General features: G+C 37.2%; 1 protein-coding gene across 1 annotated transcript in view; it reads left to right on the top strand.

The window, feature by feature from the left end:
* EPB41 (erythrocyte membrane protein band 4.1) overlaps positions 1–15,425 on the top strand; it is a 212,634-nt gene that overhangs the window by 96,888 nt on the left and 100,321 nt on the right. The window contains exons 2-4 of the mRNA XM_021715574.1: positions 753–1,233; positions 5,071–5,283; positions 9,821–9,925. Coding sequence (XP_021571249.1) covers positions 760–1,233; positions 5,071–5,283; positions 9,821–9,925 — 792 coding nt within the window. The 5' untranslated portion in view covers positions 753–759. The remainder of the gene's footprint in view (positions 1–752; positions 1,234–5,070; positions 5,284–9,820; positions 9,926–15,425) is intronic.

Below are 15,425 nucleotides of genomic sequence, written 5' to 3' on the forward strand. Positions count from 1 at the left end.
AGCAGTGGCATGATCATAGCTTACTGTAGCCTTGAACTTCTGGGCTCAAGCAATCCTTCCTAGCCTCCTGAGTAGCTGGGACTATAGGGACACCATGCCCAGCTAATTTTTTTATTTTTATTTTTGTAGAGATGAGGTCTTGCTATGTTGCCCAGGCTGATCTCAAATTCCTGGCTGCAAATGATCCTCTCACTTTGGCATCCCAAAGTGCTGGGATTACAGATATATGTCAACACACTTGGCACACTTGCTGTTTCAATAGAGAAATCTATGCATTCTAAGAAATGTAAAGAGGAAAAACAATAAAGATTTGGGGAACTTTTAAATTTCATTGTCTCTTAGAGTGTAGAGAATTGCAGATAATAATTCCTGTAAATCCAACACCTTTAGACTGATACCCTCAAGAATAGTATGCAAATAAGGTTTTTTGGGTTTTTTTTAGGAAGGATAAAACTGGATTTACTATAAACAATTCTAAGCATTGAATTTAATATATGATGCATTTCGCTAAGGTGACCTCAGTGGGTACTGTTTAAGTTACTCCCTCTATGTGCATATTTTTAGTGACTCAAGGCATTAATACTTTGTTCAGGATGTATAGGTAAGATATTTTTGTACTTTAATGAAAAGTTTCATGTTTAATGGATTGAAATTTTGTTTGTTGGTCATTATCTAGGGTTTTGTTTAGGGTTTTGCCTACAGCAATGTGTTTTGCTTATAAGAGCACCCCCTTTTCTATCTTCTTTTTATAGCGACACCATGACAACAGAGAAGAGTTTAGTGGCTGAGGCGGCTGAAAATTCACCACACCAACAACAGAAGGAAGACGGTGAGGGAGCCATAAACTCAGGCCAACAGGAAACTCAACTGGAGGAGGCTTCTCAAACAGCAACTGAGGGAGATCACCAGTGTGAACAGAAGCTGAAAACATCGAATGGAGACACTCCTACCCATGAAGACTTGACCAAGAACAAGGAACGAACATCAGAAAGCAGAGGCCTGTCACGACTGTTCTCCTCATTTCTGAAAAGGCCCAAATCTCAAGTGTCTGAGGAAGAAGGCAAAGAAGTTGAGTCAGATAAAGAAAAAGGTGAAGGTGGTCAGAAAGAGACAGAATTTGGAACTAGTCTTGATGAAGAGATCATTTTAAAGGCCCCAATTGCAGCTCCTGAACCTGAGCTCAAAACAGACCCATCTTTGGATCTTCATTCATTAAGCAGTGCAGAAACACAGGTAAGGATGTGTGAATATGAAGGTGGGTATAATGAAGGCAGGGTATACATTTTATTTTTCATTTAAGAACATTTGGTTTTACTTCTTACTGACCAGTTGACTTAGGCATTGATAGTGATAAGTAACATGAAACTTCGTAGTTTCTGCTGTAAAGAAATTAATGTAATCAGTGTTTTTGTTTTTTTTTTGAGTTGTCTTACTCTGTCACCCAGGCTGGAGTGCAGTGGCAGGTTCACGACCACCCCAGCATCAACTTGGGCTCTGGCGATCCTTCTGCCTCAGCCTTCCAAGTAGCCAGAACTACAAGCACACGCTACCACGCCCAGCTAATTTTTTATTTATTGTAGAGATGAGGTCTTGCCAGGTTGCCCGGGCTGGTCTTGAACTGGCGGGCTCAGGCAATCCACTCATCTCAGCCTCCCAAAGTGCTGGGATACAGGCTGAGCCACTGAACCGGCCATCAGTGGTTTTTAAAAAGATACTTATACTTTGTGTACACACACACACACACACAAATACACATCCATATGTACACATACACATATATATGAGGGAATCCCCCCTCCCCACAGAAAGCAGAATTATCATTTTGGATGGTAAGCCTATTGTAGTATAGGCTTCTCTGCTAGGTAAGTGTTCTAGTAACCCATCAGCCTCAATGTACCAACTAGTGTTGTTGTGAGAGGCTGCATTCGGCTTCAGTGAATTTTTTTTTTGGAGATTCTGTCAGTGCATTTGTCCATTTCATGATAGGTGAGTTACAAGTGCACCTGCCCACACTACACTGAATGTTCAGTAGTTTTTGACGCAAAACAACATGACCTCCTTTCCCTACCCTTCCTATTCACCTTATCTTGCCCTGAGTGACTTTTTTTTTGTTTCCCTTGATGAAAAAAATCTTCTAAGGGAAACTTTTTGCCAATTTGGAAGAGGCGAAATAAAAAATGGTAGAAGCACTAAAAGACATCAAAATTGACAAGTTCAAAAACTGTTTGAACAGTATAAAAAGTATCCTGATAGGTGTATTGCATCAAACAAAGAGTGCTTTGAAGGTGACTGAAGTTTAAACTTGTACGAATAAATACAGCATTTTTTTATAAATAAATTCTGGTTTTAGTCCGAGGCCTTAATTGTGTCACAGTGTTGTTAAAGTAAATATGAGTTGTGAGTCTGTTTATTTGTTCAAAAAATGGGAAAATATTAGTACTGTAACCAAACTATTTTCTAGGAATCTCATTTATTTTCAGGATTACTATTTAAATTAAGAGTTATTTTCAAAGTTGTCTTATTTCTGAAGCATGTGAACATTATCTACGTTGTTAAAAGTATAAATCCTTTTAGAACTCTGACAGTATAAAAGTATAAGTTCTGTTTGTTTCTATTGTTAGGTCTAAGGATTGGGTATATAGTTTTATTAGAATTTTCTAAGAATGTTACATGTATTTCCAGAAATTTTACTTGTTCAAAGTGCTAGGAGTAAAACTTAGAATACTTGGAAGGCTGAGGTGGAAGGATTGCTGGAGCCCAGCAGGTCAAGGCTGTGGTGGCCGGAAGTGGCCACTGCACTCCAGTCTGGGCGACAGAGTGAGACTCCAACTCAAAAAAAAAAAAAAAAAAAGAATAAAATTGTAATTATGTATTTGCTATTAGTGAAACAAAGTTGAAAACAAGATTTATCATATAATATAATAGTTAAGAATGCAGACCACAGAATCAGATTAGAAGGTTCAAATCACAGAGAAGTGACACTTTTTACTTTATCAGTTTCTTCCTCTTTACAGTAGGGATAACAATATCTACCTCATTTGGTTATTTTGAGGATTAGGAAAGAGAAACATGCAAAGCTCTTAAGACATTGCCTGACATTTAGTAAGTAGTCAATAAATGTTAGTTACTATTACTCAGTATATAAACCTGAACAGTAAAGGCAAAGAAACCTTATATGTCTTTTTTTTTTGAGTCAAGTGATCCTCCCACCCCAGCCTCCCATGTAGCTGAGACTACCGGCATGTACCACCATGCCCAGCTACTTAAAAAAATTTTTTTTGTAGACATGAGGTCTTGCTATGTTGCTCAGACTAGTCTTGAACTCCTGGACTCAAGCAATCCTCCCACCGCAGCCTCCCAAGGTCTTGGGATTACAGGTGTGAGCCACTATGCCTGGATAAACCCTACATATCTTAATATCATTAATGTAATTTCATTTCAGGAATACCAAGAGTGAAATTATATTATTTTTCAGGAAGCCTGATACTTTCAAGGGTGTTTCAGCTTATTTTTTTTTCCTCTGCTTTTTGCAGGGAAAAAAATTCATATCTTATTTTAGTTAACATTTGAATCAGAACTTGTCTATAGTATCTAAATATAGTACAAAGAATAGATTTGTACTCAAGTTGAATCAGATGACAAAGTTAATTTTAGACTTAACTAAAATCTCATTCATTAAGACAACTCAGAGTTGAAATAAATTGTGTAGGTGTTTGATTATAAAGAGAAATAAATTAATGTTAATAAAATTAAGGGAATATTTTAGACCTTTTGGAAATTAATATTTATAGTCAAAGCCTTGTGGATCAGAACCTTGTGATAAAAGTTTATTTTATGTAACCATATTTATATTTGTGTAGTAGAGTTTTATTTAAGTGGTTCTTTCTTATCCAGGATTTTTCAAAAAGTGAGTTTGCATTATAGGATTGTACCAGCCTTTATCCAGTGTAGCTTGGTTTTTTTTGGAAGACATATGTCAGTTTTTAGACCACTTCTAGTGTCTAATGCAGAAGCCAAATAATTGAATCCTTAGATTGTCAACCATGTATTCTATTGAAAGAAATGAGTTTGTGGGGTTTAGTTAAAAATCTTCAGCAGTTTTATTGTGTTGAATGTAATAAAATGTATGCCAAAATGTTGTCTTACTTATCTGTATTATTTTGGGATAACTTAATGATTACGCCAGGAGACTCAGATTTCAATCTCTCTTTCTTCTTTGAATCTTCATTGTGTTTAACATGATTGATACTGGGTAGAAAGAATTAACTGGTAGTTATAGTTTTTAGGCTACTACATATGTTTGTTTAATGCTCTAAAATTGTTCCAAGCATCTCTCTTAGCCATTTATAAAATTTAGAATATGTGACAAATTGCATCTTATTTTGCACTTCATGGGGCTACTTTGCTAAAATTGAGGAGCATGGGGCAAAGACAATAAAGTTTTTAAAAACTTTAATAATAGCAGCCTGGCTCGGTGGCTCAGCCTATAATCCCGTGCCTTGGGAGGCTGAGGTGAATGGATAGCCTGAGCCCGCGGGTTTGAGACCCACCTGGGCAACTTGGCGAGACCTCATCTCTACAATAAATAAAAAAATTAGCCGGGCGTGGTAGCACGCTCCTATAGTTCCGGCTACTTGGAAGGCTGAGGCGGATGGATCGCCGGAGCCCAGCAGGTCGAGGCTGCGATGGCTGGGAGCGGCCACTGCATTCCAGCCTGGGCGACAGAGTGAAACTCCAACTCGAAAAAAAAAAACAGAAAAAATAATAATAGCATATAATGGTATAGTCAGGAAGAATATATAATGCTGAGAGCAATAGATTGATGTCCTCTGTTAACAAAACCTTCAAGTATTGATAGGATTCTACCATGAGAAGTTTTAATAATAAAGTTTTAATCTGTGGATCTTTTGGGGATCATGATATCTTTTATAGAAAAATAAGCTATTTAATATTAATGTCACCTATATTTGTTTTAATAATTTTTCTTCTTCAGTTAGTGCTTTTTATTGGTAAGATGATATACAACATGTTTTGTGAAATGCTTTTATTGCTGATGTCATGGATATGTAGCCCGCTCAGGAAGAACACAGAGAAGATCCAGATTTTGAAACTAAAGAAGGAGAAGGACTTGGCGAGTGCTCCAAAACAGAAGTGAAGGAAGAAAGTCCAGAATCAAAAGCAGAAAGAGAATTAAAGGCTTCCCAAAAGTCAATCAGAAAACACAGAAACATGCACTGCAAAGTTTCTTTGTTGGATGACACCGTTTATGAATGTGTTGTGGAGGTGAGTACATTTTAATTTCCAATATTTGGAACTCTTTTTGTTATTGAAAAAAATTTTTTTGTATTTTTTATTATCATTATTATTTTTTATTATAAAGATGTGTGGTACAATTCAGGGTTAGGTATAAAAATGTTGATTATGTGGGTACTCTTGTTGATGAGGTATGCCCCTCCCTCCCCTAGCAGTTTCCCTCAACTGCCAATCCCATACCCACGCCCTGGCAGTTTCCCACTACTCCCGATTCCTTTCTTATAGTATTATGATGATTGTTCTAGATCCACTTATGAGTGAGAACATATGGTACTCTGTTCTTTGTTTCTGTGATAGAGCACTGAGTATGATTGACTCTAAATTCATCCAAGTTGCTGCAAAGTCCATATGTTTGTCCTTCTATATTCCATTGTGTATATGTACCACTTGTTTTTATTCAGTCCAGCTTCCATGGGCAACATGGTTGTTTCCATGTTTTTGCTATTGTGAATATTCAGAACTCTTACAAATTGTTTCATGTAGAGTTGGTTAAGTGATGACTTTGCCCAAGATAAGACCCACTCTAATGACTATTGTTATGGACTGAAATGTTAATGGTGATTTTCTGGAGGTGGGTTTATGGAAGGATGATGAGTGAGTCTTAATTTCTTCTTTGAGTTTTTTTCTATATCTGCCAAAGTCTTATGTTTTGTACATGTATTACTTTTATAATCAAAAATAGTTTTGAACCGATCCCTGTGGCTCATGCCTGTATAATCCTAGCACTTTGGGATGTGGAGGCAAGAAGATTGCCTGAGCCCAGGGGTTTGAGATCAACCTGGGCAACTTGGCGACACCTCGTCTCTATAACAAACTAAAAAATTAACTGGGTGTGGTGGCACATGCCTGTGGTTCCAGCTACTTGGAGGGCTGAAGTAGATCGCCTGAGCCCAGCAGGTCAAGGCTGTGGTGACCATGAGCATACCACTGCACTTCAGCCTGGATGACAGATGGAGACTGTTACTCAAAAAAAAAAAAAAGTTTTGAAAAAAAAGTTTGTTTGCTGGGCATGGTGGCTCACACCTGTAATCCTAGTACTTTGGATGTGGAGGTGAGAGGATTGCCTTAACCCACAGGTTTGAGACCAGCCTGGGCAACATGACGAGACCTCAACTCTACAATAAATTAAAAAAATTAGCTGGGTGTGGTGGCGCATGCCTATAGTCCCAGCTACTTGGAAGGCTGAAGTAGGAGGATTGCTTGAACCCAGCAGGTCGAGGCTGCGGTGGCTGTGAGCGTGCCCCTGCCCTCCAGCCTGGGCGACAGAGTGAGACTCCGACTCAAAAAAGAAAAAAAGAAAAAAGTTATTTATTTATTATTATTTTTTTGAGTTGGAGTCTCACTCTGTTGCCCAGACTGCAGGGAAGTGGCATGCTCCTGGCCACCGCAGCCTCAACCTGCTGGACTCTGGGCTGTCCTTCTGCCTCAGCCTTCCAAGTAGCTGGAACTACAGGCGCGTACTACCACATCTGGCTAATTTTTGATTTATAGTAAAACCTGGGTAGGTCTCGAACCCTTGGACTCAGGCAATCCACTCACCTCAGCCTCCCAAAGTGCTGGGATTACAGGCTGAATCATCGAGCCCCGCCAAAAGTTTGTTATTTAAAGAGTGAACTTCGGCTGGACTTGGTGGCCCAGCCTGTAATCCTAGCACTTTGGGAGGCCGAGGCGAGAGGATTGCCTGTGCCCATGGGTTCGAGACCAACCTGGGCAATTTGGCGAGACCTTATCTCTACAATAAATCAAAAAATTAGCTGGGCATGGTGGCACATGCCTGTGGTTCTAGCTATTTGAAAGACTGAGGTGGAAGGATTGTCTGAGCCCAGCAGGTAGAGACTGCGGTGACTGTGAGCATGCCATTGCCCTCCAGCCTGGGTGACATTGAGACTCTGACTCAAAAAAAAACCCCAAAACAAATGAAGAATGAACTTATATGACTGAATTTCCCAGGATAGCCTCAATTTCTGATATCAGTTCAACTATCCCCATAATTATATTTGTCAAAAAAATTGCTATCTGAAACATTTCTGTCCCCCAGATCTAAACCTTTTATATTTTTTAGTTTATTTAATGTATTCATTAGCCTCATGAGATAGCATAATAAAAAGTTTAAACCCAGTAATGCCATTTAAAAAATTCTCTATTATTTTCTGAGAGAATAAGTAATTGAGTTGGGATTAAATAAAAATGTCAGTTATTCAGTTTCTCTTTTTGCTCTTTAAGGTAAAGTTGAAATAAAAAAATCTATACATATGTCACCCTCATGTATGTCTAGATAACTTTTTTTATCTAGAGCAGTAGTTGTCAATTATGATATGCTTACTATATGACTAATTGTGATTGTTACTAATAAAAGTTTTTACTGATAAAACATATAGTTCACATATACTTGCATCTTAGATGGGCAACAAATTATTTCTTGACTTAATTATTTATGTGCAAATGCAATTATATTCAAGCACAAATATTCTAAAATATTATGCTATATTTACAAATAGATATTCCCTTTCTACATTTTAAATAGGAAATCAAGAAAAATGTACTATTGTGCTTTGAAATAACTGCTATACTTGGAATTAGAGGAGGCGTAGGATCTGTTTTTTCTGTTTCTTGCTACTAGCTAGTTTAGAGATGGGGAAAACTATTTTATGCTTATTCTTCCCATCCAGATCAAGATCCAGATATGGGTCTCATATATGAAACCCTTGGCGGGGTCACATGACATCAGTAAGGCTACCTGATCTCAAACCAGGCAAAGAAGGGAACAGTGGGAGGCCCAAACTTTACCTGTATGACATCCCCTTGTGTATTTAATCCTGAATTTTACCACACATGTTTATTTTATTTTTATTATTTTATTTTATTTTTTGAGTTGGAGTCTCACTCTGTCGCCCAGACTAGAGTGCAGTGGCCACTCCCGGCCACCGCAGCCTCAACCTGCTGGGCTCTGGCGATCCTTCCGCCTCAGCTTTCCAAGTAGCTGGAACTACAGGTGCGTGCTATCACACCCAGCTAATTTTTTGATTTGTTGTAGAGATGAGGTCTCACCAAGTTACCCAGGCGTGTCTCGAACCCACGGGCTCAGGCAATTCACTCACCTCAGCCTCCCAAGGCATGGGATTACAGGCTGAGCCACCAAGCTTGGCTCACACATCTTTAAAATAAAATATATATTTTAAAAAATAATCCCTTGGGACGGATGTGTTCCAGAATTTAGAATATTTTAGTCTTTAGAAAAGCAATGAGTACATATTCTGTATATATCGTGATACACCCAGTGGTCTGTAGCAGCACCTGCATGATCAAATAAAATATTTCTATGGAAATACATGAAGGTTCATTCTAAGATGGACAAATGAAGATCATAAGTAGCCTTTTTAGAATTTGAGTCAAAATTTACCTTTGCATGAACTTTAGTGACAGAAAAAGTTTTATTTTTAAGAACTTTTGGATTTTAGAATTACGAATAAGGGATTAGAATCCTATACATGAAGAATTCCCAAAACATCTTCTGCCATTTATAATGAAAACATAGGAGGAAAAAAAAATGAAGAAAATAATTCAATGTAAATGAGTTAAGACCAAAAATGAATGAACATTTATGTGAATTATTAATCATCCTTAAAAATAACTCATCTAATTGAGAGGAAGACATGTATGTGTGCCCCAAAAATTATTCTTAACTTTTTGAAGTATTTTTATATATATTTCTCAGAAGCAATTAGCATATTTGTTAAATAACTCCAGTAAATAGGTAGGAGAGGTGTATTTATTCTTATCATTTTACAGATGAGAAAGCAAATGTTCAGTAAGGTAATTGAATCTACTCAGTTTGTTTAGATAGTAAATGGAGGAGCCGGACTTTTTGACTTTAAATCTGTGTTTGGACATTTCCTCCTTATAAATAGAAGTACAAGTACCCTAATTTGGGAGTGAATTGCCTTTCTAGGTAAGGAGACATTGAGAAAATGATTCCTAGCACCACTGAAGACCAACAGGTAGTGTCTGTAGGCTATCTGGAATCTTACTTTATTCAATTTTCTGAAAGAGATTGTAGGGAGTTGAGGCATAGCTCATTCTCTTGGGATGTTTGGCTTGAAAATAATAGTTAAATGATTTCTACAGCCACAATTAACTGGGAGTGTTGACAGTTGATTCAGTAATTCAGCTGGTCATGGTGACTGACAGCGACCCATAGCATGCTTCAGGAAATATTACACCAAAAATAGACTGTGATGTTTAGGATGGAGATGGGGGGTGGGGATGGAGGGATGGTAGAATTTTGCTTTGAGTCATAACACTATTTCCAAGCTACTCTAAGTGTCTTACATATGTAAACTGACAAATCGAGGAATAGGAATTTTATAAATCATATTGTTCGATAGTATAGCCATCTGAAAGTTTGTTGGTAACCAAAGTAAAAGAAGAAATCTGAAAGTGACATTTTATTTATTGGTGAATACAGGAATAAGAAGAAACCTCAACTAAAATTTGTGTATCTTTGCAGAAACATGCTAAGGGACAAGATTTGCTTAAACGAGTATGTGAGCACCTCAATCTTTTGGAGGAAGACTATTTTGGCCTAGCCATTTGGGATAATGCAACTTCTAAGGTAAAGAGACTGCCTGCAGTATAAGAAGCTGACAAGAATTTTGTCTTAATTTTGTAGTTGTTGTTAAGAGCGTATTTATACCTACCTCTCTAAGACACGTTGTACTTCGAGTTATTTCTGTGCTTGTTTCTTAAATTTTCCTACTATTTTCCTTCTAGGATTAACATTTTAAAGAAAAGACCATAGCTGGTGTGTTTATTGAGATAAAGTATCCACAGTATGTTTTTAAAAGTCAGGGAAAGTAAAGAGGGTGTGATGCTCTGATTAGCAAGCATTGCAGATGTCAATAACTCAATATATTACACAATTAGTATTATACCTATATTTGTTGAATGGATGGTCTATTATTAATATTATAACTCATGTTATAATTAGATATAATAATGATATATAATTATAATTTTAAATCAATGTCATAAAAGAGAATAAAGTCCAGATAATTATTGAAACAGTCTTGCAATGAATCTGACATTTCCTCCAACCTAAAAGGAAATCAGTGGTTAATTTTTGAAAGAATTTAAAAGAACGGGTAAGGAAAATGGAGGAGGGAAAAAAGTTAAAAGGTATTTACCTCAGAACATTTGATTTATGTCCTGGGGCAGTTAATTACAAATCGCAAATATTTAGCTTTAAGTCTAATGATGAAAACTTTAGTCCACTTTAACAAATATTTGCAGGTGCTGTGCTAGATGACATGAATATAGCTGTGACTGAGGTAGACATAGCCCCTGTCCTCTGGATCTTCCAGTTCATTATGAAGATAACATTAATTACTGGTTTGATGAGTGTTATACAAAAAGAAGTATAGGATGTCATGGGAGGTTATGACCTGGGAGGTCTGTCTGGGAAAATGATGCCTAAAAGCTGAGACCTGAAGGATGAAGTGGAGAGAGAATGATGTGTGTAAAGACCTGGAAATGAGAGAGTGACATTTGAGCAACTAAACATAGGGTATGAGGAATAGAGTAAGAGATGAATCTGGAGAGGTACATGGTGGGACGGGGGTGGGGGTATGGAGTAGGGGTTTGGAGAGAGTTTGTATACCATGTAAGTGTTCAAGCCATTTTAGTTGGCTCTTCTTCCAAGATGATTTCAATCTATTGAGAAAAGTTGAGGGGCAGCAGCCTTTAACAACTGCGAGCTCTGTAGGTTACTTGAGTTAGATAATGCAAAAATAGAAGACATGGAATTACTCTCTGCCTAAACAAAATATACCTATCAGCTACCTATTAGTTTGCAAAAGTTTGTTTCTTCTATGAGTGACTATTGACTCAAAGAGCACTATGTCTACCAGCACTAGGTTAATACTGTTCTTTAAGGACTTAATCTTTACTTTAAGGCCTTAAATAAGCTTATATTCGTGAATATAGCTAATTGAGTATAGTACCTTTCAGTGTCACTAAGAGAGTAAATCTCATATGTTCTCATCACAAAAAGGTTAAATATTTGAGGTGATGGATAGGTTAATCAGTTTGATTTAATCATTCCATATTGTATTAAAAAATGATAACATCACTTTGGAGCCCATGATTATATACAACTATAATTTGTCAATGTATAATTTTTAAAATCCAGCGTGTACTGAAGCCTCTACTTCCCATTAGTAAGAGACCACTGAAATTAATTAAAAAAACAAAACAATAGGCCAAGCAAGGTGGGTCACACTTGTAATCCCAGCACTTTGGGAGGTGGAGGTGAGAGGATTACCTGAGCCCATGGGTTCAAGACCAGCCTGGGCAACACAGCGAGACCTCGTCTCTACAATAAAAAATTAGCTGGGCAAGATGGTGCACGCCTATAGTTCCAGCGATTTGGAAAACTGAAACAGAAGGATTGCCTGAGCCCAGCAGGTTGAGACTGCAGTGACTGTGAGCATGCCACTACACTCTAGCCTGGGTAAGTGACAGAGTGAGACTCTGACTCAAAACAAAACAATGCCCTCAAAACTAATGAAAAACTTTCTGCAGCTGTGACTAGAAAATTCTCCCTTGAATCAAGGAAAGTACTTCAAAAAGTGTTTTATACAAGCTCAGTGAGATAACTTTGATTCCTAGAAATTGAATATTGTTATATTGTGTTTTAAAAAAACAACCTGGGCGACATAGAGAAAACCCCCTCAATACAAAAATTTTAAACATTAACTTGACATGATGGTGTACACCAGTTCTAGCTACTTTGTGAAGTGGGAGGATTGCTTGAGCCCGGAGGGTGCAGTGGTCTATAGTCATGCCATTGCCATTGCATTCCAACCCAGGTGACAGAGGGAGATCCTGTTTCTAAAACAAAACAAAACACAAAACAAACCAAAAAAATAACCAGGATTGATTTAAGAATAATTAAGAATCCTTTCATTTAGCATGTCAATAAAATCACTGAGTACCTACATATTCAAAATAACTGGAAATAATATTTTCTCTGATCTAAGCATGCCTAAATTTATGTGTAAAGTGTTGTTAAAGTGCCTAATATAAGACCTAAGTAGCAAAGTACAAACCTGGCTTTGTAAGAAAAGGTTATTATTGTCCCTCCTAAGTATTTCTTGATCAAAAAGGTTGATGCATCTGAATTATAATCTAACTTCAACTTTCTGATCATTTATAAGAGCCCCTGCTGGAGAAGTCAATGGGTAAGTGAATCCTGGGAAACAGAGTGCTTAGACAGTCAGCATAGATAGGTCTGCAGTATGGGCCAGGTTCTTGTAGGATATCTAGCAGGAACATGGTAGAGGGAAAGGGCTGCTCTATGTTTTCTGCTTCTGAGTTCATCATGGCCAATCTCCACCTCTTAGAAGTACAGCAAACTAGAGTTATTTCTTTACATTAAAATGAATGTTCTTAGCTGATTTATTAGAAGTAGGACATAGAAGAGAAAACAGGAACTTCATTCGTACATGGCCCAGGCAAATCTTGTACAAAAATAAATCTGGGGAAGATTTACCTTAACATTTTCAGGTTAAAGGGCCAATACAGTAACAAAAACCATTTTGTTGTCTTTTAAGTCCCAGTTCTCTAGTCTGGATGGACTGGGTTCTCTGTCTTGTACATTGTTGTCCCTGGCATTTTCCATCACTGTCATCCTAGGGATTTGTGTTGCCTCTTTCCTGTGATGTTTTTCCTGTTTCCTTTGTCTTTGCTTTTCCTTGTGTCCTGATAGAGTGCTACTCCTGAGAAATGGTACATAGCATATAATCTTTTTAAAGACATTACATGTCTGAAAAATGTCTTTATTCTACCTTCACACTAGATTGTTAGACTTGAAATTATTTGCCTTCAGAATTTTGAAGGCATTCCTTCATTGTCTTCTGGTTTCCAGTGTTGTTCTTAAGAAGCCAAAGCCATTCTGATTCTTGATTCTCTGTATGACTTTTGTTCCTCTCTCTTCCCCTTTATAGGATCAATCCAGTAGAATCTTTTTTTTCTTTCCCCCTTAGGATTCTGAGATTTCAGTTCCTCTCTCTGTCTCTCTCTCTCTCTCTCTCTCTCTCTTTTTTTTTGTAGCCCAGGCTGGTCTCAAACTCCTGAGCTCAAACAATCCTCCTGCCTCAGCCTCCCAAAGTGCTGGGATTACAGGCATGTGCCACCACAGTGGGCCATGAGATTTCAGTTCTATATCTTGGTGTATTTGCCTGTCCTGAAGATGGTAGGCCTTTAATAAATGTTTATTGAGAGAGTGAGATGTATTGTTACACTTTAGAGAACAGCTTTGCCATTTTCTAGTTGTGAGTTATTTACCCATACCTCTGCTTTCTCATTGGTAAAATGGGAATGATAATAAGATAATCTATATAAAAGCAGTAGAATGGTATCTGACATGTAGTAAGCACTCAATAAAAATTAGGTATTATTATTGTTATTATGATAGTATTATTTAAAAATGAAATTACCACCTAATCAAAGTCTTAAAAATAAAAAAAGATTTATGTGTCATAATCTAGAGGTGCATTCTGGTTGAATAATCTACCTGATCTTTTCTCAAGTGGGGTATACTGAAGAACAGCAAACATTTTTACTTAAAACTGATTGTATTTAAGCCAGATTTCATGACTTTAAAAGGCAGAGTGACATCCTCTACATCGCACAATTCACCAATTTTTTATCTCCTTGCCTCCTGCCCCTTCCTAAGTAATTTTCTTCTTCAGGTTTTTTTTTAGTCATTGTCTCTCTCTGTTACCCAAGCTGGAGTACAGTGGCACAATCACAGGTCACAGCAGCCTCAACCTCCTGGGCTCAGGTGGTCCTTCTACCTCAGCCTCATGACTACATGCATGCACCACCACACCAGGCTAATTTTCTAATTTTTTTGTAGAGACAAGGTCTCACTATACTGCATAGGCTTACCTTGAACTCCTGAACTCAAGCAGTCCTCCCACCTCAGCCTCCCAAAGTGCTGGGCTTACAGGCATGAGCCATCATATCCAGCCTTCTTCAACCTTTTATTCCTTTTTCTTTGGCTTGTACATTTCATCTTTGTTTCTTCTTTTGTTTTTTTATGCCTACAGAATGAGTTCATGTTGTAGAAAAATGTGAACCATAATACAATGAAAGATAAATATTTCTTCTTTACATTTCTAGTCTCTGGTATCTTCTTTTTGTGTCTGTAAAGATTTGTCCTTTGTATATGTTACTTCATTCCTGAAGAGTTTTGTGTTTTGTTTGTAGACAACTGGGTACATTTAGCAAGGAGGAACATTAGTTGAATTGACTTTTTCCTCACATGGAATGGCTTGCTTGCTGTCTACTGACTGCATGATAACACACTTATTGCCAGACTGAGTCTAGCAAGAGAAGAGGAAAAATTGTCAGAAGCAAACTTCTGTAACCCTGTGAAAAATGTACTGCCACTGTGAATCAAAGATATATGAGTGAAATAGTTGTTTCTTACATTTTATTCTTGCTTAGAGTTAGTTGTTTATGAATGAATCAAGGATTTTTTTCCTTAGAGGAAAAGTCACATTTATATCCCTTTTCTCCAAATTATTCCTGTAAGCAGAAAACTTGAGCTTTTCTGATAAATAATGAGAATTTTAAAATAAGACTACATTCTATTCAATTGTGTATGGTTTTCTTTCTCCATTTTCTGTGTGGATGAAATCTCTTACCTTAGGAGTCAGATAATCAACTCTGAAAAGATAATCAGTCATAACCAGAAGAGTCTTTCTCTCACCTTCAAAAGCTAAGAGTAAACACCAATGCAGTGAATATTTAAGAGTATGAGGAATTTAGTTTATAGTCATCTGAAAGGATTGATTGTTTCTCTTTGAGTCATGACTGACTTTGCAGCACCTCTAGTAGATTTAAAAATGACTTGTTTTTTTTTAGCACTTACAGAGTGAGACCTAGAATTACTTGCACTATAGAGTTTCTATAAACATATCTTGAAGCAGTGATTTGAAGTCAACATCCTAACAGTAGTAAGAACAATGGTTATTCTTTGAGTTAAGACAGACAGACTTCTGAATCTTATGGATAAGTCTTTTTACCTCAATAAGCAAGGGTTTGTA

This window comes from Carlito syrichta, unplaced genomic scaffold, assembly GCF_000164805.1.
Source record: "Carlito syrichta isolate Samal-C Ts95f unplaced genomic scaffold, Tarsius_syrichta-2.0.1 Scaffold307198, whole genome shotgun sequence".
NCBI lineage: Eukaryota > Metazoa > Chordata > Mammalia > Primates > Tarsiidae > Carlito > Carlito syrichta.